Here is a 26,978-nt window from a genome sequence, read left to right as displayed (position 1 = left end):
TGATGGAAGAAACCGGTCTCTGCTCCCACAGTGTTAATATAAAGTTTTCACCAAGCATTTTAGAAAGTATGATGCAACAGCATATTTGATCAAGACTACAGACATGACATCTCAAAAAAACTTTAGAAGAATTAATTCAATTACCTGTCTTCCCATATACCCACAAGCCATATATGTGAGAATTGGCTGCAGCATGACCTGTACTGAAGTGGCTTTTTTACTTAGTGTAGTCAGAATGCTGAAGAGACCATCACCAACTGAAATTGCATCTAAACCACTGTGGAAGTTCTCATGTTTAGTAAGATGTAATCCACTTGCACCTGATTAGGAAATAAAAGCCACAATCAACACTTCTACACTTTGAGACAGCAGAATTTGTGCAAATATCAAAATAGTGATATTTCATCAATTTTACAATTATGATTTGTGTCACTCATCAAAAATCTGCACTGTAAGATACTCATATAAACGTGTGCTTGTTGATTGATAAACTTATAATCTGTAAAAGGTTTATTTACAACATTGTATTTAAAACCTATTCATTTATTAACAATTTATCTTTAAAAATGAAAAACTCTGCTTCCATTTCCAGGGTAGCTAATAATTTAAGCTCTGAGTAACAAGCAGCCCCTAAGACTTAACATGGAATTACACAGTAACTACAACATGCAAAGAAGTGGTTCAACATAAGCTATCCCTGTTGGTGTTCATCCTCTACAAGAACAATATTCTTAATCCTATGTGTTCTCCCTATTCCCACGTCTCTTCATCCCCTTTTCTTCAACCATTGAATGCGACTTGAACAGAGTGCTGGGAGTTCAGTGAGGAGGGGAAGGAAGTACTCCTTTGCTTTTTCTAACCATTTCACTCTGTAGGATTTGGTTCGAACTCTACTACAGGGGAAGAAGCTAGCTGTTTGACGAGTATCTGGTAAGTGGTTAAGCTTTATTCTGTTCCCAAAGTTTAAAATAGTAAAGGAACTGTTAAGGTTAATAAAATATACAAAAAAGGAAAAAAAATAATTGAATACAATAAGTATGTAGTTAGTTAAAACTAACATTAAGGATGGCAAGACGGGTGATGTGTCATGGCTGCAGCATGTGGGAGCTCCTGGATGCCAGTGTGATCCAGGGCAAACATGTCTGCAGTAAGTGTTTGCAGCTCGAGGATCTTGGGCTCAGTCACTGTGCTGGAGGCAGAGCTGCAAACACTGCAACATATAGGGGTGAGGGGGGGGTGGGGAAGTTACCTGGACAATTTGTACTAGGAGGCAGTCACACCCCTTGGGATAGGGTCTTCTGATTTGGTCAGTGGTCAGGGACAGGAGAGTGCGGCTGCAGCTGAGGCAGATAAGGGGACCCAGAGGGCAGGAGTCTCTGCCTTTGCGATTGTCCAACACGTTTGAGGTTCTTTCAGCTTGTTTGGATGAGAGTGGGGACTGTAGGGTGGATGAGATAACTGACCATGGAACTGTAGTACAGGAAGCCATTCAAGTGGAGGAAGCAAAAAGGAATGTAGTGGTAGTAGGGTACAGTACAGTGAGAGGGATCGACACTGTTCTCTGCAGCAGAAAGCAAGAGTCCAGAAGGCCGTGTCGCCTGCCTGGGTTCGGGACATCTGCTCAGGGCTGGAGGGGAATTTACAGTGACAGGGGGAGGGGGAGGATCCAGACGTCGTGATCTATGGAGGTACCAACAACATAGACAGGACAAGGAAGGAGGTTCTGCATAGCGAGGAGGATCTAGGCACCAAATTAAGCAGGACCTCAAAAGGTAATAATCGCTGGATTACCACTTGAGCCATATGCAAATTGGCATAGGGCAAAGAAGATTAGAGAAATGAAGGTGTGGCTCAAAGACTGGTGTGGTAGAAGTGGGTTCCAGTTCGTGGGGCACTGGCACCAGGACTGGGAAAAGTGGGGGCTGTACCAATGAGACGGTCTACACATAAACCGTGCTGGGGTTGGTGTCCTAGTGAGCTGCATACCTAGGGAAGTAGAGAGGGTTTTAAACTAAATAGTGGGGCAAGGGATCAAATTAGGGAAGATATGGTAAATCAAAGAGTAAAGGTATTAATATGGGAAATGTTAGACTGTGACAGGAAGGGAAAGAGTATAATTCTAAGAGTAAGAGTAAATTAGCAGACAAGGCTAGATGTTACAAAAAGAATAAAAAGGACAAAACTAAAGGCTCTGTACCTGAATGCACATAGCATTCAAAACAAATGAACTGATAGATCGTACTTATTTATTTCTATTCGCGCTGATAACCATTACAGAGACATGGCTGCAGGATGACATAGATTGGGACTTGAATATTGAAGGGTACATGACATTTAGGAAGAACAGTAAGTTAGGAAAAAAAGGGAGGGGTGGCTCTGTTAGTTAATGATGGTATTAGCACATTAGAGAGGGATGACCCAAGTTCAGGAAACCAGGATATAGAAGTAGTTTGGGCAGAGATGAAAAATCATAAAGGAAAGTCTCTCGTAGAAGTGGTGTACAGGCCCTCAAACAGGAACCACATGGTAGGACAGAGTATAAGGAGAAATAATGGCAGCTCGTCAGAAAGGTACATTGATAATGGGGAATTTTAATCGACATATAGACTAGGAAAATCAGACAGGCAAAGGTAGCCTAAATGAAGAGTTCATACAGAATGTTTACAGGAAAGTTTCTTAGAACAGTATGTTCTGGAGCCAGAGAGCAGACTATGTTAGATCTGGTACTGTGCAATGAAATACGATTAATTAATGACTTCATAGTGAAGGCGCCCCTAGGTAGCAGCGATCATAATATGATTAAATTTTACATTCAGTTTGAGGGAGAGAAGAATGGGTCCAAGATTAGTAATTTAAACTTAAAAAGGGCAATTATGAGGGATGAAAGCAGGGCTAGCTAAAGTGAACTGGCAAATTAGGTTAAGGGATAGGTCAGTAGAGACGCAGTGGCAGACATTTAAGGGGATATTTCAGAATATGCAGAATAGATACATTCCAATAAGAAAGAAAAATTCTAAAGAGAGGACCCACTATCTGTGGTTAACTAAAAATGTTAAAGATGGTATCAAACTTAACAAAATAGCATATAATTGCGCAAAGTTGGGTGGCAGGTCAGAAGATTGGACAGGATATAAAAAACAGCAAAGAATGACTAAAAGATTGAGGTGGAGGTAAAAATGAGAGTATGAGAGAAAGCTAGCTAGAAATATAAAAAAAGATAGTAAGAGTTTCCATAGATATTTTTTTTTTAAAAAAAGAGTCAAAGTGAGCGCTGGCCCTATAGAAAGTGATTATGGGGAATTAATGATGGAAAATAAAGAGGTATTTTGCATCGGTCTTCATTATAGAGGATGCAAGTAACATCCCAGAAATAGCTGTAAATCAGGAAATAGAAGGCAGGGAGGAACTCAGGAAAATTACAATCACCAGGGAAGTGGTACTGAGCAAATTGTTGGAGCTGCGGGCTCCCCAGGTCCTGATGGACTTCATCCTAGGGTCTTAAAAGAAGTGCCTAGTGAGATAGTTGATGTATTGGCTTTAATTTTCCAAAATTCCCTAGATTCAGGGAAGGTTCCATTTAATTGGCAAATAGCAAATGTAACTCCTTTATTCAAAAAGGGAGACAGAAAGCAGAAAATACAGGCCAGTTAGCCCAACATCTGTCATAGGGAAAATGTTAGAAGCTATTATTAAAGACGTTATAGCAGGAAACTTAGAAAAATTCAAGGTAATCAGGCAGAGTCAACATGGTTTAGTGAAAGGGAAATCATGTCTAACCAATTTTTTTTGGAGTCCTTTGAGGGAGTAACATATGCTGTGTTTAAAGGGGAACCGGTGGATGTACAGTACTTACATTTCCAGAAGGCATTTGCTGAAGGTGCCACATCACAGATTATTGTGGAAAATAAAAGCTCATTGTGTAGGGGTAACATATTGGCACGGATTGTCATTATAAAACAGTATTTCATTACCTTTTTTTTTTAAAATGGTCTTATCCATTTGAGGTGCTGCCTTTAATATCCCTCTGCTCTTCCACATCACAATCTCCAAAGCTTTTACTTTTATCTTTTAAAAATCAAAATTTACCACCTCAATTTACTAACACTGAATTCCAATGGCCATTTTATTGCTCATGCCACCATTTTATCATCTCCTTACAATTTCCTTTGATTCTCAGAATAATTAACTTAAATTCCCAGCATTAAACGCCTCAGCAATAAAAGCTTACGGTCATACTGATTACTTTTAATGAATTTAGGCTCTATCTCGACATAGACTTTCCAAAGTCCAATCCAACAAAATAGAAATACCTACCTATTATCATAGCCATAGCATTACTATTGCATTGGCCCAAAGCTGAAAGAATCTGACTCATGATTTGCTGATTTCCCAGTACCAGATCAGCAATGCAAGTTGTTGCTCCTTGTGTAAAGGAGGTGTTTGTGTTCCCATCTTTACTGCCGGAGACCTTTTCCTCATCAGACACACTGTCCGAGGCACTGCTCGCAACCGGCATCCTGGCACTGTACTCTCGGTTACTCGAAAGGGGCAACTGCACCAAAATGTTAATTAGCTTCAGCAGATCAAACATGAGTTGATCCCTTGTCGTTTCCCCACATACTGCTTTTGCATCACCTGGACGGATGATATTTGCAAACAATCCACCGAAACAGGCACGGGCACCAACTGAACTGTCAGAGCCACTCCGTGATATAACCTTGTCCGAGCAGGTGATGTAATGATGCACCAGGAAAGTCACTGATTCGATGACCGCAGAGATTGCACTGACAGAAACAGACTCGAAGTTTTGCTCCAGTGTAAACTCCAGGAGTTTTACTTGCGCATCGAGTGGTCCTTGTCCAGTTTGGAATGGGCCTCTGGAGAACACGTAAAGTTTAAATAAAAATTACAGTTCATGATTTGACAGGATTAAAATTTATCACCAGTTGTTATCTAGCAATTTAAAAAAAAATGCAACAGTTATCCAACACTCAAGTTAACAAATCAGTAAATTTTAAAATCAAGGTGAGAACTTATATAGGAGAAATATACTATCACATGAATTATGCCAGACTTTCTAAACTAATATGGCACTTGCAGTACTTCCAGCTGAGATTCTTTTAGATTTTGGATCTCAACTACCTTGCACTAGAAAGTCGTGCAGACAGAAGCATCTACAATGTCATCTTGGGTAAGCAGCAGAACCCGCCCCCCAAGTCAGAAGATTGAGAGTTTAAGCCTGCTTCAGAGACTTAAGTGTCAGCCTAGATTATGTGCTCAAGTGTTGTACTATTAGAAATGTCATCTTTCAGATCAGGCATGAAATGGCATCTGCCTAATCAGGTAGACACGAGAGATCCTGCAGCATTATTGAAAGAGCAAGATATTCTGGCCAAAATTTACCCGCAACTAATATCAATTGGTCGCTCCTCCCTATCTCTGTCACCTCCTCTAGCCCTACAGCCCTCCAACATCTCTGCACTCCTCCAAATTTGGACTCGAGCATCCCGATTTTAAATCGCTCCACCACTGGCAGCCATGCTTTCAGCTGCCAAGGTCCTAAGCTCTGGAAATTCCTTCCTAAAGCCTTCTGCGTCTCTAGCTCCCTATTCTCCAAGACAACCCTTAAAAACCCACCTCTTTGGCCACATTCCTTTGAAGTGCATTTGGTTGTTTTACTACACAAGGATACTATATGAATAAAAGTTGTTGTATTATCTCAGTGGTGTTTGTGGGACCTTGCTTGGCACAAATTGCTGCATTCGGCTACAACACACCAGTGACTCCACTTCAAACAATACTGGCTGTGATGTACTTTAGAATATCCCGAGATGATGACATATAAATATAAAAATGCAGGTTCTCTTTTTCTTGGGCTTAGCGGAGAAAATAAACTGAAGTGGAGCAGTATAGAATAGTAAAACATTATCCAATCACTTTCATTCACATATTAACTACAACAACTTATATTTATATAGCACCTTCAATGTAAACAAACATCCTAAGACAGGAGCACAGGAGCTTCACAGGAGCATTATAAAGCAAAATTTGACAAGTCACATAAAGCGATATTAGGACAGATGGCCAAAAGCTTAGTCAGAGGTAGATTTTAAGGAGGTCTTGTAGGAAGAAAGGAGAGGTAGAGAGGCAGAGGTTTAGAAGGGAATTCAAAAGCTTAGGGTCCCGGCGACTGAAGGCATGGCCATCAATGGTACAGCAATTAAAATCGGGGATCCTCAAGAGGCCAGAATTAGAAGAATGTGGATAATTTGTTGGGTTGTGAGGCTAGAGAAGATTACAGAGATAAGGAGGGGCAAGGCCATGGAGGCATTTGAAAACAATAATGAAAATTTTAAAATCCAGGCGTTGCTTAACCAGCAGGCAATGTAGGTCAGCGAGCACAGGGACTTGGTGCAAGCGAGGACATGGGCAGCAGATTTTTGGATGACCTCAAGTTTAAAGACTGTGGGAGAGCAGCCAAGAGCGTATTGGAATAGTTAAGTCTGGAGGTAACAACAGCATGGATGAGGGTTTTAGGACTCTGAGCTGAGGCGCTGGCAGAGTCATGCGATGTTACAGAAGTGGAAATTGGTGGTTTTAGTGATGGAGCAGATCTGTGGTCGGAAGCTCACTATGGGTTCAAATATGACACCAGGGCAATTTGAAGATCAGGTAACATTTTACTAAATTTAGACTCAAAGTCTAAACAACTATTTCATATCTCCCAACACCTCTCCACACGAATACCTCCCTGCCACCCCACCCAACCCGCTTCTAATATCTGATTGCCATCCCTGGCTCTGCCCAGCTGGTGTCTGTACCATCAATCTCCAGCTGGTCTGCTGCCATTTGGCAGTTACTGGAATTCAGTGTTGTTTCCTTTCAAGTAGCAGAAAAAGAGGAAACTCTGTTAAGATAGGGTTAACCCAGGATCCACAATACATTAACTACAGTGAGACCATAAAAACTACAGAAACCTTTCACTCTTCAATTTAGAAGTGGAGACTGTGCCACCTTGCTTTTTGTCCCTCAGCCGAAGGCATCACTGAGTTCCTACACCAGCAACAACTGGGGAACAGTATGTCGGACATCAAGAGAATAAATACCTCTAAATTATAGTGAAAATTCTGTAAAGATTGCAATAGATTATCAGATGTTATCTTAAAAATTATACCATTGTATTTCAGTACACAGGGAAAACATTTCAGATCACTAAGTGAATGTTTAATCACTGCTTTTGAGCAAAGAATTCATATGAACTGAAAATTACTTTGTTTTAACATAAGCCTTGGCTTAGGGATTGCACTCTAACCTGAGTCAGTACGCTGTGGGTTCAAGTCCTACTCCAGGGACTTGAATACAAACTACACTGGCTCTCCAGTGCAGTACTGAGGAAGTGTTGCATTGTCAGGAGGTGCTTTCTTTTGGGTGAGACACTAAACCCAAGGCCCTAACTGCCCCCTCAGGCGGATGTAAAAAAGCCCATGCACTATTTGAAGAGCAAGGGAGCTCTCCTTGACGTATCGGTCAGTATTTATTCCTCATCCAACATCACTAAAACAGATTATCTGGTCATTTATCTCATTGCTGTTTTTAAGACTTTACTGTGCACAAGTTGGCTGTTGCATTTTCTACATAACAGTGACAATTTTTTTTTTTTTTTTTTAAGTACTTAATATGTTGGATAGCACTTTGGGACATCCTGAGGTCATGAAAGGTGCTATATAAATGCAAGTTCTTTCTTTCTCTAATTTCAACCACAATGGAAAACGATCCTTCTTTTAAAAAAAGTTAACAGTAACATTGAGTGTTAAATCTGTCTCATCACACTTTTGTAGCAGGAAGTTCTGTTACCTTTCAGTTGAAAGTATATGTATAAGCTTTAACAGGAATTCACTGAACATCTGAGGATTGGTTGAGGAGAGGTGCACCTGGAGTCGAGCGAGAAACTCTTGCATAGCTTGAGTAGCTGTTGGTCCAACCTGAAACGCAAAAGAGAGGCTAAACCTTTGTTAAATGTAATTGAAATGCTACCTCCTTAAATTCCAAAGCTGCATCTGCAAAAGTCAAATTAAATTTATGCCACAGATGAAGGTCACAGTATGAATGTTAGACCATGTTCAATCACAACAATTCACTGTATACTACTACATACTACTTTTGCAACTCACATCATGGGAGCATCACCTCCAAAGACCCCTCCAATCAAACACTATCCTGAGTTGGCCATACATGCCATTTTTTCATCACAATCAAAATCCTGGTCATCTCACCTCACCTCACCTCGTGGGATCAGCAGGACAAGGTGTGCAACAGCTCAAGAAGGTCGCCCACCACTCTCTCAGGACAGCTAGGGATGGGCAATAAATGCATATACTGCAACATATTTTATTAATCCATCTGTAAAATTTTAAGTTTCAATTAACAATTAAATTTGCAGCTCCCCTAACTGCTTAGTTGGCAAAAGCTCTGCCATTCGGAACAGAAGACCCCAGGTTCAATTCCCAGTCTATGCTGGATCAGTAGATTCTCAGCCAGGGTGACTAAAGGAGTGCCAATAGTAGCAAATGGTCAGGGGTGGCACGGGGTGGGGAGGGGGGGCGGGGGGGTGGGGGTGGAGAAACCACCCACAGTTCCTTCCCTAGATTGTATCCATCAATTTCTACTGGAAAGTGAGCTTGTATGCATGTTAGGATCAAGCTTGCTTGTGAAGTATTCCACCAAATATCCTGGCAACACTTAAAACTTTCACTCATGTGTAAAGAAATGTCATTTGGTCTACTCATTATTCTACCTCAACAAGGAGTCAATGGTTCCAGGAAGATGGGAAGGGGAGAGAATTAGAGAAATATCAGAGAAGATGGGTGAGAAAGAAAATTCCACCCTTCACTTTTGTTCTATCCTGCTCTTCCTTCAATTTTCTCTCCTTGTAGTAAACCCCATCTACCAGAAGAAGGAGCTCTTCTCAGATTTGCCACATTTTTACAGACTAAGCTCTGGATGCTCTCCATGGCTTTTTTGACTATTTGAAAGTGAACAACTTGGGCTGAATTTTATTGCGCTGTGAAAGTGGCAGCCTTCCGACACGCAAGTGCCGCCACACAGCCCCCGCGATATTACGCACAGGGGCTGATTTAAATGGAAGGGGCAGAGAGGCTGCCCCCGACGACATAGAAGGGGCTGCTTCCACGGCCCCGGCAACAGCATCCAGCACCACTGCGCAGGCACTGTGCCATTTTTATAGGGCTGCAAGCCCTTAGGAGAAATTTTAATATTTAAAGTTATATTGTGCAGCATTAGGTCTGAAAAATTAAACAAACAGTGTAGGCCCTTTCCCACCCGACACCCCCCAACACCCCCCCCCCCCCACCCACCCAATGTGTGTTTACGGGGCATTGTCATGAAAAGGAACTTAATTCCCAAACCGCACTTCCCCACCAACCCCCCCCCCCCCCAAAACCTCTTAACATTTGCCCTTCAACCCCTTCCCACAGTCAATTAAAAAAGTGATTTCCCTGCTATTCCCAACCCTCCCGCCCTGATAATTTTATTCCTGCCCCCTCCCCACCAATGTCTCGCCTCAGAGCTCTGTTGGAGTTCCGAAGGCGTGCGAGCCGCGGCTGACTGCTGTAAAATTGGCGTGGGACGGCTGTCGTGGCAGGTAAGTTAATTTGAATGTTAATTATCTTCATTTTAATGTTTTAATGAAGGAGGGCCAGACCCGAGGCCTCGCCGCGCTGCTAATATCCAGTGGGGCCTTCTCGGTGTCATGGGTCAAGGCAGGCCACTCCCACTAGCATTTTACAGGCCTCCCCACCACAACCCACTGTGTCGAGGGGCTGATAAAATTCAGTCCCTTATATGAACATTTATGGCATCTATATGTCAAGCTAATTTTGAGGGTCTACTCAAAATATTAATACTACATGCTTTATGTCCAAAATCATTTCGACACTCAACTCGCAGAGGTAAGAAACCAAGCAGCCACTGCAAGATTTACTGATATACATTACGACGTGCTCACTGACTGAGGGAAGTTGCAAAAACAAGTCTTCAGTGTCAATAGCTGCAGTTCACACCAACTCTGTTGGGCTGATGTGGAATCAATTTTTAAAAATATGCAGGACTATAATTGTGAGTGTAGGCCAAATAAAAAAGTAAGAAATATCAATCTTTGCCATAAAAGGCACTGCAAGTGAATGCCCTGGATCAATGTACCCAAGAAAACTAGTGAAAATATTTGCTTATTTGGAAGTTATCTACTTTCTTCAATTTTGACAACTAAGAACCGTAGCAGAAATTTTAATGTCATTTTCATTTGATAGGAACATGGCAAATATAAAAAAACTGGGTGAGCTGCAGGGCATATCAGTAAAGGAAAGCACCTGGTTTGCCTTCTGTTAATTTAGATGAAAAGAATTTTGGGTAGGTTCCATTGCAGGTGTGTACTCTGATCCATCGGATAGTCCATATCTTCTCTACCCACCTAGGCAATCCAGTGCACCTTGGCACAAACCCAGGAAAATCTTCTAACCTTGCCAGCTGAGTCAGTTGTTTTTAGTACTGGCAACTACAACAGTGCAGCTCTGGTGACACCACCAGTTCCTCGTGTTGTACTGAAAATCCAGCAGTAATTGCATCTTTTGATTGTAACTAGGTACGACAGCGGATAAGCACAAGAATGACCTATGACAAACTGACTTCCTTACTTATTTCACTAGGATACTGAACCAGTAACCTGGTTTAAATAACCCTAAAATTACATTATCAATCATGAATTGAACTGTTCGGTATAGCTAAGTGAAAAGTATTCATACTCTTCAAAATTTTACGAATATCTTGTTGATAAATCGCTCATCTTCATTGAAAATGAGAGTTAAAACTGGTCAGTTGACAGTTCAGGGCTTAGGCCTGCGCAAAAATGGCCAAAATCATTTTTCCAATCTTTTACACAGACTACTCCTAATGAGTTGAAATATCAGATGGCAATGTTTCCATTTTGATAAAAGATTACAGAAATGTTACTGTTTAATGCTATAGTGCTTCATACAGAGTATACTGTCCTAACCTTGGTGACTTTACGTGGACAGACTCAAACAATTAACCATTGAATTGCCCAATCCAATATTGTAGCACATTATACTTCCTCTGTACACAGCAGCGTCCACTGCCTTTTCAAAGTTCTCAATCAAGCACCATCACCATCAAAAAAACAAATGCTCGTCTTTTATACAATTAACATCAGCCCACATACATAATGAAACAATGATTGTGGTGTACAGGTTAGGAACACTGCAAGAATTAGGGAAGAGAAAGAACTTCATTTCACAAGGAAAGGACCATAACATATGGAAGGAAGCCAAGTTAAAAGAAATTTAAAAGGAAATTAGACAAACAGCTGGAAAAAAATTTAATATAGAAGAGTAAATGATCCAATTGTCACATTGCCAACTGAATCCTCAAGCAGATCAGAAAACAAAGACAAACTGAAAGCAGGAACAATGCCTCGAAATAGTTTTTTTTAGCAAGTACATTTCACAAACTGTAATAAATTAAGTACCTGTGGGCTGTGTTGACAAGTGCCATGAGGGCTGGTTCCTGAGAAGAATCTCACTAATACATGAATCATGTTTGGATCAGACACCATCACCTGCGCTGTGTTTTCTTGCAATACCATACTATTGCTTGGAGCAACTGAAACAGAAATCCAGCGGATAACAAAGTTGATGTTGAAATTGCCTTCTTCATAAATTAGGTAAACATCTCCATCCAATTTATGCACTATAAATGTTACACTTCAGGAACAGGAATTATATTTAACTGAACTCATTGTAAAGTTAAAGTATAAATACAGCAACATTGCAAGGCATCTATTTTATAGAATAGTGCAAATGTCCTGTATTTCCCATTGGTTTAAATTTGAGGTCCGTAAATAGAAGTCCATTCTAATTTGCCAAAAAGAAAAAAGTGAACAAGCTATTGCAGATACTTCGTAATCAAACCAAGAATTGGATTAAAACCAGTTATGAAAACCCTGGATTGATAACATTTCCTGTTTGAAAAGATCAAATGAAACTTTCTATGACACCAACGAGAACATTAACGATAATTTCAGTATTTCTTTTGGCCCCAATTTTTCTGCTGGTCAAGATTTCAACTTCTGTCACAATTCCTACTGTCATGCATCATCCCCTTCTTTCTTACTGATCAACTGTCCAGTCACTTGCACATATACTTGTTGTAATCTCTACACTTCACTTGTAGAGAATTGGAAGCCAAGGGGAAGACCTTGGTTAGAAGACTGGAAGGTTGAGCTACTCATCAGAAACCCTCCACTCTCTGCCATAGCTTCCTCCTTCAGACTGTTCCATTTAAGCACCTTCTCAATTTTCTGATCATACGGAAGCTGAGGCCACAATTCTAATATAACATTAACCTGCAGTTGTTCCAAATTTTTATCGTCACTGATAAAAAAAATTTTAAAATGCAGTCTGAACTTGTAGGATTCCAGTCTCTTATTCATAATTTTATTTTCCAGTTGGGGCACCCATTTATGCAGTGTAAATGAGATAAGAGATTAAATGACTAAAAGGATTTTTTGCGATTATGCTAAATATATGCCTGCTTACCAGTGCTAACCAGTGGAAATAATCCACAATTGCTGGACATATAACCCTTCCTGATCTTGAAGGCCTCCATCAGGTCACCCCTGAAGCTTCTCAGCACTAACTTTTCAAGTCTCTCATCACAACTGTAATACTAACACTAATGAACCTACAGTGCACCTTTTCCATTGCTTTTACATCCTGTATCTGCAGCCTAAGTTTGACACAAACATGCGTCATTACTGCCAGAGGAGAAAGGAACTCAGATTGTAGATTTGCAGTAGCAAAGCTTGCGACAGGAATATATAAGTAGGTTAGATAGCCATACAGTAGACAAGAATAAAATAGATATCCAAGGCTGCCCATTATTTGGTTTAGACAGGATCTTAAAAGGCCAGGAAATAGAATTGCTCTGCTTGATCCATGGAAATGAAATTAATGAGTTACTCTATTTTGTAATTCTTATAAAGAGGAAGGAGGAGAAATGCCAAACTCAAAGGGATCACTTACCATTCAGCTGCATGTTTGTCATAAGAGTCAGACTGTGCAGCACAAGGCACCAAGTCCGCAACGAGGTGTTTGGGTACCATGCCAACACTGTTAAGAGGCTAGATATTGAAGCTGCCATTTAAATGAAAACACATTTTCAGAAAGGCATTCAGAATTTACAGTATGTACAAGTTTATATTGCCAGCAGGAAAGGAATCTCTTTTTAAACTACTTGATTATTTACTGATAAGTGCATATTCGCAAACACAATTCAGCAATCTTTAGATGTTAGTGAAAATCAAGTAAACAGCCTCTAATTTTTGTAAAAAGCAGCTCACCTTGGTTTAAGGGGATTGTTGGTACTCTGCTTGCATTAAATAAAAAAACATCAGCTCCAGCATCCTCATTTCCAACAGAACAAGCATTCATGCTCAATGTAAGCCATAACTGCAATAATGATTCCAACTGAAATAAAATTAAAAATGGCAATTAAAAAGAGGGAAAATGAAAAATCAATAGTCCAAGAACAAAGTGAAGTAATTTGGATCCTATACCTGAACATGATGAACCTGGAGCATTGAGAATAGTTTGTTGAAGCATGCACTTAGCATAGGGATTGATGGCGGTGGCACAATCAGCTGACTAGACGAATACAAACCCCTCAGCAAGGAGTCATCAGTACCAGGAGGAGGCTGAGATACTAGAGCAAATAAATTGAACACAAGTGAAAACAAGTGATCTACACAGTGGTTTATTTTGCCATTGAGAGCATCCTAAAATTCAAGGCAATCCCCACTCCTCTCTCGCTGAAGTGACAGCAGAAAATCTACATCCACCACTGGACTGCGTACTACTTGATCTACTGGATAACAGTGCACTTTGGCAGTAAATACACTTAATTTGATAGCAGATTGTGATTGTAGCACTAATAATTTGCTACTTGACTGCCAACATTCATTCAGTCTGGGGCTCTAATGCATTTTGAGAACTAAGTGTGAGACAGCTTCCTGGACAGAATCTCATCCTTCAAAGCTTTAGCACACACAGCAGTCTCCCAAGTTATATTACCAATTTTGTGTTGAAGTGCATCCCACTTTGCAGCAACAGGCCCCAAAATTGAGTTTTTTTTAAAAATAGCAAGCTGCTTAACAGTTTTCCTAATCAGCAATTTCTACAAAAAACCTGAAATTGCTTTAAGGCACAGTTTCATGATGTTGTATTAATTGTCTCAGTCACTTATTCAAGTGCTGAGTCTGAAGAATCCTTTAAATGGAGATGCAAAGATCAGGTATTTTACGAAGAGAGTTATACTGGCAACTTTACATTGATGCAAATCTGTTTCCGGTGTACAGAAACACAAATAATAACTCAATTCAGTTTCTGACTAGACTCCAAGTGCATTAGACTTAATCAGAACGAAACAAAGCAACTCCCAATCAAGTGATAAGCTTATCTTGCAGCAATTTTTAAAACTTTACATGCAACCTTTTTAATGTTAGGAGAAAGCAGACACACTGCATACTTGCTCCACATTAAAAGCTAGCTATCCAGAAAGAAAGCTCTGTGCATGCATCCAAGCATGCACACTGGTGGTTAAACTCAGTGCAACCTGCAGCAATAGGCAGCATTGCTCCAGTCTGCCAACTGCACATCACATTGCAGAGTCAGACTGATAGCGGCAACCTAAGATAGGTACCAGGACAACAGTAATATTAATAAATACACAAAGCCATTCCACTTTGTGCACCAGTTTGCTATCTGTAACAAAAAAATGTTGAGGTTTGAAAGTCTGCAACAGTAATAGAATTAGGTATTGTAAAAAACAAAGAATGGGTATGGAAGATTTCAGTCGTTTCAAATGATGTCAGGAAACACTTCTTTATACATAGTGGATAGTGAAGATCTGGAACACTCTCCCAAAAAGCTGTTGAGGTTACATCAACTGAAAATTTCAAAACTGAAACTGATAGATTTTTGTTAGGCAAGGGTACTGAGGGACATGGAACCAAGGCTGGTAAATGGGGCTGAAGTACAGATCAGCTACCATCTAATTGAATGGTGAATCAGGCTCAAGGAGCTGAATGGCATACTCCTTTTCTTATGCTCCTATAATTTAGTACTTTTCTCTCGAGATTTGAGCACCTCTCCATTCATCTACCTGTAGGGGATGTATTAGTGAGAGCCTGAAGAATAGAATCAGCTTCCAATGTAGCCATCATCTTCAACATAAGCTCAGCTTGCTGCTCCAAACCAACCTCCAGACGGGCATCCAGTGCTGCACCACAAACAGAACCAAGACTTTGGTTACTTTCTTTTTCTGCTGGCTTGCAGCAATAAATTGCAAAAAAAATTACTCGTGAAACATACAAACCTTGTGAGACGGAAACGGATACGCTTTGAGTTCCATTCTTCTCGCTGGTGGGGGGTGGTTTTGGCATCTGAATTCCAACACCACCAATATAAGGATTGTAACTGTAAGTCCCGTAGTCGGTACCCCAATAGTCGTACCAAGTACTGCTAATTGGCTTTTGTGAATAAAAAAGAAATTGAATAGCAATACTAATCTGTTTAATGCACATTTTACTACTTCCAACATTTTACTCAAAACAATAGCATAATTCATGAATCTACAGAATGTTTAAATTTGAAGAATTGAAACTAAATATACATATATGCTGATATCCAATAGATGAAGGCTGAAACAAAGCAAACCCGTAACTGTTACACAATTGGTCCAATTGAAATTACCTAAGCTGTCTGTATTCTATAAAATTCCTGAAATTATGTTGTCTTGGGCTTGCAAATATAACTGTAGTCCAGATTTATGAAATCTAAACACAATATATATATAAAATATACATACACTCCAATTCAAATAGCATAAAGACAGGTAAAACAGAAAATGAATGCATTTACAAGGAAAAATGTTCTGAAAGGCCATAAGGCTCGGTATTGGTTAATTTTAGACTTTCTGTACCTCCAATTCATTTTATTAAAAAAAAATTCCACATTATATGGTTTAGAGTCAGGCTTGTGTATAACAGTACGACACACTTGTGTTTCAAGTCTTTGGTTCATTTAGTTTATTTGAGAATTTACAAGAAAAGCAAGAGGGACAGGTGGAGGACAGGGTTACAAAAGAAAAATCTCATACTGCCCAAGGCAACACAATGAAAGTCAATTTTGCCAACATTAAGCAGAACAAAAATTAGTTTTGCATGCAAAGATGAAATTTAATTGTGCATACTATACCTTGAACACTTTGGCAGCAAGGGGATCTTCATCAAAGTCAACATCTAGGGGACCAATATCAACATCCATGAGGTCTTGTAGCATGTCAAAGTCTTTGTCTTTATCTTTTTCCAAAGATGATGCAGATGGAGCACCTTTGGATGATGAAAACAGCTTTAACATTGCCAAGTATGTTAACTAATGTATGGAAATGGACCACATACACTCACCAGGCAATTTTAAGGCTGTGCTTTTTCTTTTAATTTATAAAATAAAAACTGACAGTACAATATATTCTTTAAAATTAATAAACAGATAATCTATTCACTGCTTTTCTCCTTACAAGGAACTTACCTGTAATATCTGGGGTCAGAGGCTCATCTATAGATTCCACAAGTGGAATTACAGGCGGCTGTGGCAGAGAATCATCAGAGTCAGCGACTGATGCTCCTGCATCTTCACAAACTGCTCCTTCTTCCATGGTCTCTACAGCTACTGGTGACAACAGCTCACCTGTACACAGTTTTTAAAAAAAGTTTGCAGTAGGTTACAACTTTGATTGAAATCAAAGAAACAGAAAAATTCAAATGCTGGAAGGCTGAAATAAAAGCAAATTCACAACAGGTTGATCAGCACTGAGAGAAAAAGGGTCAACACTTGGACAAAGGGCATTTCAATTTCATATGCTGATTGACCTGTTGCACATTTCCAGTAGGTTTGGCTGATATGAAGTAACAAATTAGCACGTCAGTATACCACTGAAGCCATAGCATTAATAACCATAAGTCATTAAACTAATTCACTAAGATTCAGCAATATAGACATTTACTGTCACTAGTGCTTGGTTTACTTGCACATTCAAAGCTTAACAAGTGTGAAAAAGGTTTAAAAAAAAAGCCCAACCAGATCCATGGTAGCAATATAAAACTAACATACTAGCAGAATGAGTATTTACATGATTTGACAAACAAGCTGTGTATATGAACTGCCTTTGGCAGACATTGCCAACTGGGATTATGATTAGCAGAAACCAAAACCAAATACATCCAAAAGGCTATTTTGGGTCACTTACTAAGAAAAAGATAAAAACAAAATGCTGGAAACAAACACTCAGTTCATGCAGCATGGGGGGGGGGGGGGGGGAAGAGGAGATAGAACGCGAGGGGGAGGCGCGCGAGGGGGAGAGGGAGGGCAGAGAGAGACACACACACAGAGGGCGGGGGGGGGGGGGCAGAGAGACACACAGAGGGCGGGGGGGCAGAGAGACACACAGAGGGCGGGGGGGCAGAGAGACACACAGAGGGCGGGGGGGCAGAGAGACACACAGAGGGCGGGGGGGGGCAGAGAGACACACAGAGGGCGGGGGGGCAGAGAGACACACAGAGGGCGGGGGGGGGCAGAGAGACACACAGAGGGCGGGGGGGGGCAGAGAGACACACAGAGGGCGGGGGGGGGCAGAGAGACACACAGAGGGCGGGGGGGGGGCAGAGAGACACACAGAGGGCGGGGGGGGGGGGCAGAGAGACACAGAGGGCGGGGGGGGGGGCAGAGAGACACAGAGGGCGGGGGGGGGGCAGAGAGACACAGAGGGCGGGGGGGGCAGAGAGACACACAGAGGGCGGGGGGGGCAGAGAGACACACAGAGGGCGGGGGGGGGCAGAGAGACACACAGAGGGCGGGGGGGGCAGAGAGACACACAGAGGGCGGGGGGGGCAGAGAGACACACAGAGGGCGGGGGGGGCAGAGAGACACACAGAGGGCGGGGGGGGCAGAGAGACACACAGAGGGCGGGGGGGGCAGAGAGACACACAGAGGGCGGGGGGGGGGGCAGAGAGACACACAGAGGGCGGGGGGGGCAGAGAGACACACAGAGGGCGGGGGGGGCAGAGAGACACACAGAGGGCGGGGGGGGCAGAGAGACACACAGAGGGCGGGGGGGGGCAGAGAGACACACAGAGGGCGGGGGGGGCAGAGAGACACACAGAGGGCGGGGGGGGCAGAGAGACACACAGAGGGCGGGGGGGGGCAGAGAGACACACAGAGGGCGGGGGGGGGCAGAGAGACACACAGAGGGCGGGGGGGGGCAGAGAGACACACAGAGGGCGGGGGGGGGGGCAGAGAGACACACAGAGGGCGGGGGGGGGCAGAGAGACACACAGAGGGCGGGGGGGGGCAGAGAGACACACAGAGGGCGGGGGGGGGCAGAGAGACACACAGAGGGCGGGGGGGGGCAGAGAGACACACAGAGGGCGGGGGGGGCAGAGAGACACACAGAGGGCGGGGGGGGCAGAGAGACACACAGAGGGCGGGGGGGGCAGAGAGACACACAGAGGGCGGGGGGGGCAGAGAGACACACAGAGGGCGGGGGGGGCAGAGAGACACACAGAGGGCGGGGGGGGCAGAGAGACACACAGAGGGCGGGGGGGGCAGAGAGACACACAGAGGGCGGGGGGGGCAGAGAGACACACAGAGGGCGGGGGGGGCAGAGAGACACACAGAGGGCGGGGGGGGCAGAGAGACACACAGAGGGCGGGGGGGGCAGAGAGACACACAGAGGGCGGGGGGGGCAGAGAGACACACAGAGGGCGGGGGGGGCAGAGAGACACACAGAGGGCGGGGGGGGCAGAGAGACACACAGAGGGCGGGGGGGGCAGAGAGACACACAGAGGGCGGGGGGGGCAGAGAGACACACAGAGGGCGGGGGGGGCAGAGAGACACACAGAGGGCGGGGGGGGCAGAGAGACACACAGAGGGCGGGGGGGGCAGAGAGACACACAGAGGGCGGGGGGGGCAGAGAGACACACAGAGGGCGGGGGGGGCAGAGAGACACACAGAGGGCGGGGGGGGCAGAGAGACACACAGAGGGCGGGGGGGGCAGAGAGACACACAGAGGGCGGGGGGGGCAGAGAGACACACAGAGGGCGGGGGGGGCAGAGAGACACACAGAGGGCGGGGGGGGCAGAGAGACACACAGAGGGCGGGGGGGGCAGAGAGACACACAGAGGGCGGGGGGGGCAGAGAGACACACAGAGGGCGGGGGGGGCAGAGAGACACACAGAGGGCGGGGGGGGCAGAGAGACACACAGAGGGCGGGGGGGGCAGAGAGACACACAGAGGGCGGGGGGGGCAGAGAGACACACAGAGGGCGGGGGGGGGCAGAGAGACACACAGAGGGCGGGGGGGGGCAGAGAGACACACAGAGGGCGGGGGGGGCAGAGAGACACACAGAGGGCGGGGGGGGGCAGAGAGACACACAGAGGGCGGGGGGGGCAGAGAGACACACAGAGGGCGGGGGGGCAAGCAATGGAGGGAGGAACTAAGTGTGTGTGCATGCGTGTGAAGGGCAGCGAGATAGAGGGGAAAGTGAGGAAGGAGCGAGAATCTTTTTTTTTAAAGTCACTGTTGAGGGGGAAGAAAGCATAAATGACAAAAAAAATGTTTGTATTCAATAGGTTTGTTGGGAGATCGCAATTTTGATCATAACATGCCAAATAGTGTCCCAACTTGAGCAGGAGAAACTCGTATGCAATATATTTGTGTCTATACATATCCCCACACACAGGCACAGCAGTAAAACCTTCCTTTTGTGCAACATTTCAGAAGTTCTCACACAAAGGTTTAGTACAGATGAACATGAGTGTACAATTTTTGAAGAGTAAACACTTGCAGTATAATTTGCTTCCTACCTGCCAAGATATCTTGAATCATGCAGGTTAACGAATATTGTGCCCATGCTCCACCCCAGGAGATGTCTCCCCTGTTGAAGTCGGTTCCTACCAGTAGAAGCAAAAGTCTTTCTAGCTGCTGTTCATTAACAATTTCACAAAGATGAATTGTTGGCCTTGTCGCATTTGCAATACGTGCCAGAACCTGCCAAGAAAATTAAGAAGTTCATTTGTTGCCATTGCTCCTGCCCGTGCCAAATAGCCATTCTGGAGTCAGTCCATTTACAGATGGCAAGTACATTACCTCGTGTACACTTTCAACAAGTCCAGTACTAAGTCAAGAAAAGAAAGTGAACTCGCTTAAAATTGCTAAGCTCCTGTGAAAAGCAGTGTAGCTGAAACCATGACTATTCCTACTCTGCTGTCCTTTAGCTCTTTACAACAGCCCTTAACCAGATATGTTAAAGAGAAAAAAATATTACAGTGGCCCTACAAACAATTTTAATTTTAAAACTTGGATGGAGAGGGAAGATCTATTCAATGTGTAGCATGCTTAGTTCCACTTATTAAACATCATACCGGACATAGATGCTGAGAGGATGTTTCCCTTCATGGTCTCCCATTTAAGACCGACATGAGGAGGAATTTCTTCTTTCAGAGGGTCATTTAATCTTTGGAATTCTCTTCCCAACAAAGCAGTGGAGGCTCGGTCATTGAATATATTCAAGGTTGAGTTAAACAGATTTTTGATCCACAGGGAATCAAGAGTTCTGGGGGGCAGGCAGGAAAAGCGGAGTTCAGACCACAGTCAGATCATCCACAATCCTATTGACTTGCAGAGCAGGCTTGAGGTGCCAAATGACCTACTCCTGCTCCTATTTCTTATGATCTTACGACATGTTTTCTTTTTCCCAAAAGAACATACACATGAGAACAGTACCAAATGTGATTTAGAACTTGGGCAACGTTTTACATCCAGGAAGATGACATTTTAGTGACTTAACTATACTTGACAGAAGGTTAACTAAAAAGGAAGATAGAAATATGACACACAAATATGCACCAAAAGCTAAAAGGCCTCATTAACATGCCACCGGTCTACTTCCCACATATAATGGGCAAAAAGCATCTGCCACCCTTGGCCTCCTCTCAGAATGAAGGTAGGTGTGGAAAGGCAGTTGCGGGTGGAGTCTGAGGCAGCGAATGCCATAACTTTCCTATGTGGGACCCGAAGGAGCACTCTCTCTCTCCTGGTTGCGCAAAGGAAACAAACAGGCGAGTTTGGGCCTTTTTAAGCTCATGGCAGGTTCCAGCTCTCTCCTGCTTTGTGGTGGGGTTGGGGGTGGGGGCACCACAATTACCCTGCTCAGACTGGAATTAAAATCTCAATTTTCATCCTGGTGGTGACTATGAACCTCCATCTGCATACTTAAAGAAAGACCCCACGAGCTTTAGGCAGGCAGCTTAGTCATCGTCCCAGAGGCCTCAGTAAAAATGACGGGCCAGGCAGATTCCAACAGGTAAGCAAGCTTGAGCGATTTTAACTGCCCACCAGGTGACTAAGGTTAAAACCATCCCCAGTTTTTCTGAGAAGCCGAAGTAGCTAGAAAAACAAGGATAGCCTTAGACTAAGACATTGCAAACAAGTCAAAGCGATTGTAGCCACAAGAGACGATTTTCATAGCAGTGTGTATCGTAAAGACAATACCTACTATAAATGCAAAATCAAACTACTGCGGATGCTGGAAATCAAATAAAACAGAAAATGCTGGAAATACTCAGCAGGTCAGGCAGCATCTGTGAAGAGAAAAACAGAGTTAACGTTTTAGGTCTGTGACCCTTAACTGCTTTTCTCTCCACAGATGCTGCCTGACCTGTTGAGTATTTCCAGCATTTCCAATCAAAAATGGTGAGTTTTCGACTTTGAGTTGGATACCTCTTCGCTATCAGTCTGAATGACATTCACCAATATAAATCAGAACATAACTTTTCTCTTTATAGGTGCTGACTGACCTGCTGAGTATTTCCAGCATTTTCTGTTTTATTTTTATTCTTGGTGTATTGTGCCCAACTCTGGTTACCAAGACACAAGGGAACCAATCAAGCACTGGACGAAATGCAACGAAGACCCAGCAACTGACTGCTAGAATTGCACATCCACGTATGTATGTTTGTATGCATTTGGCCGATTTACTACATTAAAGGATTGCAAGTGCAAGTTGTTGTTGTTGAGTTACGATGAAAGACAAAAGGAAGTTCAGCTTTTCAGCCCAGAAAGGAGGCCTCTGTCAGATTTGAGGTATATACACGACAGTTCAAGGCATGGAAAAGGTAAATCCAGAATATTACTTCAAAATGAATTTTGAGACTAAGACAATTCAATCTAGTTAGACCAGAAAATTGCTCATAATGTGGGATAATACATGGAATAGCCTCCTGCATAGAAAATTAGAAACAAAAATTTGGCAATCATTTAATAAGCAATTGGATGTTGAAAATGGTGAAGGGAGAGAACTGTAGGTGCTTTTGGATGAATGAATTAAGATGGGCCAAATGGCCTTCTCCATCTGCAATCATGATCATGTGTAAATTTTATGATGGAGCACAAGTGTCGAAATAACGCATTTTGCTTCGCAATTATTTGATGTGGCCACAGATAAACAAAAACAATTCCACTGCTCACTGAAGAATATTTCTCACTTCCACAAATTGCACAATAGGTATCCAAAAGTTATTCAAACTTAAGTTATAAACACTTTTCCTTTCAATTTACATTAAAAATTGTCGTGTAACCCTTAAATTGCACGTAGTCTTGACTGCTAAATAGCACATTCAAATGGTGAATTGCATAAATAAGGGGTTGAGTTTTTTTACAACTATTTTCTCCCATCCTCCCCTCATGCATATATACAACTCCACAGACATCACCGCTCTCCAGTATGTTGCACAAGTGTCCAATCAGGTGAGCCTAAAAAGCATCTACAGGCTATTCATCCACAAAAGACATCACATCAAGTCCAATTCATGCATGCAGGGGGTCACAAGAAATCGTTCATCAAGCGGGAACTACAGCTGATTTTACTTTCTTAGCAGAGGAACACTGATGCAGACAACTGCTTTCGCTAAGATCAGAAAACTCAGCACAGATCAAAAACAAAACCAGGGAACTTCCCACACTCAGTTGAACACTGTTTGGATACAGATTTTCATCACATCAAATTTGGAGATATTCAGACATTTTTACACTGATATCTTTCATTGTGTGGCACATACACATTAAGATAACTTGGGACACCTTTCAACTTCACTTCTGCCACTTTTCAAATATTTAGACTAATTTCACCTCTACCCAATGCTCTAACTGCAAAACCTTTAACTTCCTCCTGTTAATCAGTCCTTGTATTATTTTGGATTGTTGGTAAATGAAAAAGATGAGGAAAAGAAAACAGGAATACAGACTGTGGGTTTCCTACTTTCTATACACCTGTTTGATCTATCGGACAGAGCTCAAAACATTAAAATTGATTAATTGAGAGCAGTTAGTGATGAAACTGTCGATATTTTTGTTTGAAAAATCTTTGGAAACCAAAAATTGTGCCAAAGCAATTGAAATGAGGGGGAGGGGTTGCGAGCAAGAGGGCATTTAGCCTCATGTCAATATTAGGAAAACGGCTTGATAATAAGCAACATTACAAGAGACAGCAGGAGGGCTGATAAGTTAGTATAGTGGCTAAGTGTGGCAAATTGAGTTAAAATTTCTGGGGAAAACAAAGAATTGAAAAACACTCAATTATAAAATTCCCTAGGTCTCAGCGAACAGATAGAAAAAAGTTCCTTTTGTACAGGCATTTCCTAGATGCTATGATAGGCGAATATTTTCTGGGTACAAACATGCAAAGTTTCAAGCCCCCCCCCCCCCCCTTTAAGCCCCCACCCCAACAAAGGCTGCAATCAAACACAATGGTTCTCATTGCCAAACAGGCAGCATCTAAATTGGGTCTACAAGCGACAGCACTCTATGAACAGCTACATCTTTTGCATTGCTAACATAACTTGCCTTCCACATCTATTCTACCATCAATATTTACACTGAGGTTTTCCCAAATAGGGTGGCCAGAACAGAGTGCCCCACTTCCCCCACCACTGACAAAATGACACTACTTTAACAATTTAAAAAGCCTCTATTTTGACATTACATTGCTCTTCAACAAAATGCCAATATAGTCGAGAATGTTACTGTCTTTCACAAATCTCTGACAGACCAATATCTTCGACTTTTCCTCAATTCTATAAATTGTTTAAAGAATTTTTTTTTAAAAAACGATTTGACAATTGTAGTTGCTCTTGGTCAAAACCTATTCTACTCCCACAGGGAAGCCTTCCACTGCGGCAGAGTGGCGCAGTGGTTAGCACCGCAGCCTCACAGCTCCAGCGACCTGGGTTCAATTCTGGGCACTGCCTGTGTGGAGTTTGCAAGTTCTCCCTGTGTTTGCGTGGGTTTCCTCCGGGTGCTCCGGTTTCCTCCCACATGCCAAAGACTTGCTGGTTGATAGGTTAATTGGCCATTATAAATTGCCCCTAGTATAGGTAGGTGGTAGGGAAACATAGGGACAGGTGGGGATGTGGTAGGAATATGGGATTAGTGTAGGATTAGTATAAATGGGTGGTTAATGGTCGGCACAGACTCGGTGGGCCGAAGGGCCTGTTTCAGTGCTGTATCTCTAAACTAAAACTAAGTAAAAGCCTTCTTTGTGGAAAGTAGCTAAAGCCACTAAGATATCTTCTCTATACTCTATTTGACCAGTCAGCCAACTGGGCCTCAAGGGACTCCAATTTGTTCCTTGAATTCCCCAACATTCAGGATGTTGCATCGATTTTCTGAAATCCACATTTCCAGTACTATTCAAGGCCACACCAGCTAGCCGAAAAATCAATTAATTTCAACTGCGAGTGTCAGAACTGTGGAAACAAAATCCTTGATGTACCCAGAGAAATACTGGATTATTGCTACCATTTTGTACAAATTACATAGATTTTTTACCATTTCTCTGGAACATTCACATTTAAGTGTTTTATAAAACAGTTACAAACTTCCCCTACAGTTAATATCTGGTACTTTTTGGCACAATGTTTTTTTGTAATTGAGTGTTTGGGTTCAAGTCAGCAAAGCTCAATAAGGGAAACTAAGTTTGAGAAAAGATTAGAGAAACAGGTTCAGTTCATCAAAACAGAAAAGTTAGACTTGATGAGATGTTTAAAATTATAATTTTGATAGAGGTAAAACTATTTTCACTGGTCAGTGAGCTGCTAACTGGAGGGCATAAACTTAAAACGAAAAGAACGAAGGAAGAGTTCAGGAGAATGGTTTTGTTTTAAATGCAGAGCGTTACTAGGAGGGAAGTGGTAAACATCAGAAAAAAAAAAACTTAAAAATGGTTAGAGGAATGGAACGAGGAATGGAACTAAGTAGTGAATTCTTCCAGAGAGCTGGCACAAGCTCAAAGGACCAAATGGTTAAATGAGATGATCCACTATATAATCCTGATTACTACCATTAACGTGCTACCATTTGTTTAAGTGAAATTAAAAAATTAAACTTGGAGGTGAAGCCAAGTGCGGGTTTAACCTAGTTCATGAACTTAAGGATAGGTTACTGAATATCAATTAAGTAAATATGCGCCAGTGGCACCTCTTTAGGTCATTTTCTTTGTGCACTCACCTTACAGACAAAGAGCAGCAGATCTGCATGACAGGTAAAATCCATGGAAAGAAGAAAAAGTGCAAGCTTCTGCACCACAGCAATGCAGCGATCATGGGATAAAGTAAACGGGAGTGGTTCCACCTCTGGAGAGTCTTTTGTTGAGGACGATTCTGAATCTAAAGTAGTTCGAGGCCACTCTGCAGTCCGGCGTAAACGAATAAGATCTTTGAAGTGCTAGCATGGGATTGAAGTTAGGATGAAATGCAATTAACTTTGTCAACTAAATCTCACTAATTGAATTTACATACATGCAATTAAGATTCTGAAAATTGAAAATCTGAATTTCGGTTCACTAGGAAGGACAAAACAAAACTGCACCCTTTCCACAACTATTAGGGACTAAAGTAGCCTAAGTAACATCTTAGTTAATAGTACATACATTGGTAAAGCAAACATCTAGCAATAATAAAATAAAAAGTTCAACTTTTCCCTCATATCCATTTGATTTAATTTGGTTCCGCACCCAAGACCCCATCCCACTAAATGGTTGTTAACCCAACTTTCCTTCTTGGCCGCCAGGAAGGGCAACATTTATCTGTTTCCTCACCTCAGGTACTTTGTCCCCTCCCATCAAACCATCACACACCTCCTCAAAAGAACACGTGAACCTGCTGTCCCCATTAACTACTACCCTCTCTCCAACCTCACTATCCTCTCCAAAATCCCTGGACAATTGTTGGCTACACTTTCTCTGAGTACTCTGTACTCATATTTCCTGCAACTCCATTTTTGAACTTCACCAGTCAGGTTTCCACCCCGTCACAGCAGTGAAACCGTCCTAACCAAAGTTGCAAATGACAGTTTGGGACTGTGTCGCATTATCCCTCCTTGCCCTCACTGCAGTCTTTTCAACCACACCATCCTCTCCAATGCCTCTCCACTGTCCAGTTCACTAGACTGCCTTTACTTGGTCCCACGCTCACCTATCCAATCATAGCCAGATTACCAACAATAGTTTTTCTTCCTGACCAAGTCCCATTACCTTCAGAGTATCTTAAGGATCTATCCTTGGCCCCTTCCCCTTGCTCACTACATTCTGACTCTTGACATCATCCATAGACATGGTGTCAGCTTCAAAGTATACACTGACGCCACCCAGTTTTACCTCTCTACCACCCCTCCTGCACTATTGGAATGCTGGTCAGATATCCAGTCTTGGATGTGCTGCAATGAAACACTGCAAAGATTGAAGCCATCACCTTCAGCCCACACCACAAACTCCATACA

General features: G+C 42.7%; 1 protein-coding gene across 7 annotated transcripts in view; it reads right to left on the bottom strand.

Annotated features, from left to right (window-relative positions):
• Window positions 1-26,978, bottom strand: part of birc6 (baculoviral IAP repeat containing 6) — a 239,843-nt gene that overhangs the window by 128,174 nt on the left and 84,691 nt on the right. For 5 of the 7 annotated variants that reach the window (XM_068045333.1, XM_068045337.1, XM_068045341.1 and 2 more), the window contains 13 exons: window positions 25,710-25,925; window positions 20,012-20,195; window positions 16,680-16,838; window positions 16,347-16,480; window positions 15,466-15,619; window positions 15,253-15,369; window positions 13,649-13,794; window positions 13,433-13,559; window positions 13,116-13,226; window positions 11,561-11,694; window positions 7,855-7,982; window positions 4,315-4,877; window positions 145-320 (listed from right to left, as the gene is read on the bottom strand). In XM_068045333.1, the coding sequence (XP_067901434.1) occupies window positions 145-320; window positions 4,315-4,877; window positions 7,855-7,982; window positions 11,561-11,694; window positions 13,116-13,226; window positions 13,433-13,559; window positions 13,649-13,794; window positions 15,253-15,369; window positions 15,466-15,619; window positions 16,347-16,480; window positions 16,680-16,838; window positions 20,012-20,195; window positions 25,710-25,925 (2,349 nt within the window). The remainder of the gene's footprint in view (window positions 1-144; window positions 321-4,314; window positions 4,878-7,854; window positions 7,983-11,560; window positions 11,695-13,115; window positions 13,227-13,432; window positions 13,560-13,648; window positions 13,795-15,252; window positions 15,370-15,465; window positions 15,620-16,346; window positions 16,481-16,679; window positions 16,839-20,011; window positions 20,196-25,709; window positions 25,926-26,978) is intronic. The other 2 variants (XM_068045335.1, XM_068045336.1) reach the window with 2 other exon arrangements.

This window comes from Heterodontus francisci, chromosome 13, assembly GCF_036365525.1.
Source record: "Heterodontus francisci isolate sHetFra1 chromosome 13, sHetFra1.hap1, whole genome shotgun sequence".
Taxonomy (NCBI): domain Eukaryota; kingdom Metazoa; phylum Chordata; class Chondrichthyes; order Heterodontiformes; family Heterodontidae; genus Heterodontus; species Heterodontus francisci.
Note: the sequence above shows the minus strand (reverse complement) of the source record. Positions and strands in the feature narration are given on the sequence as shown.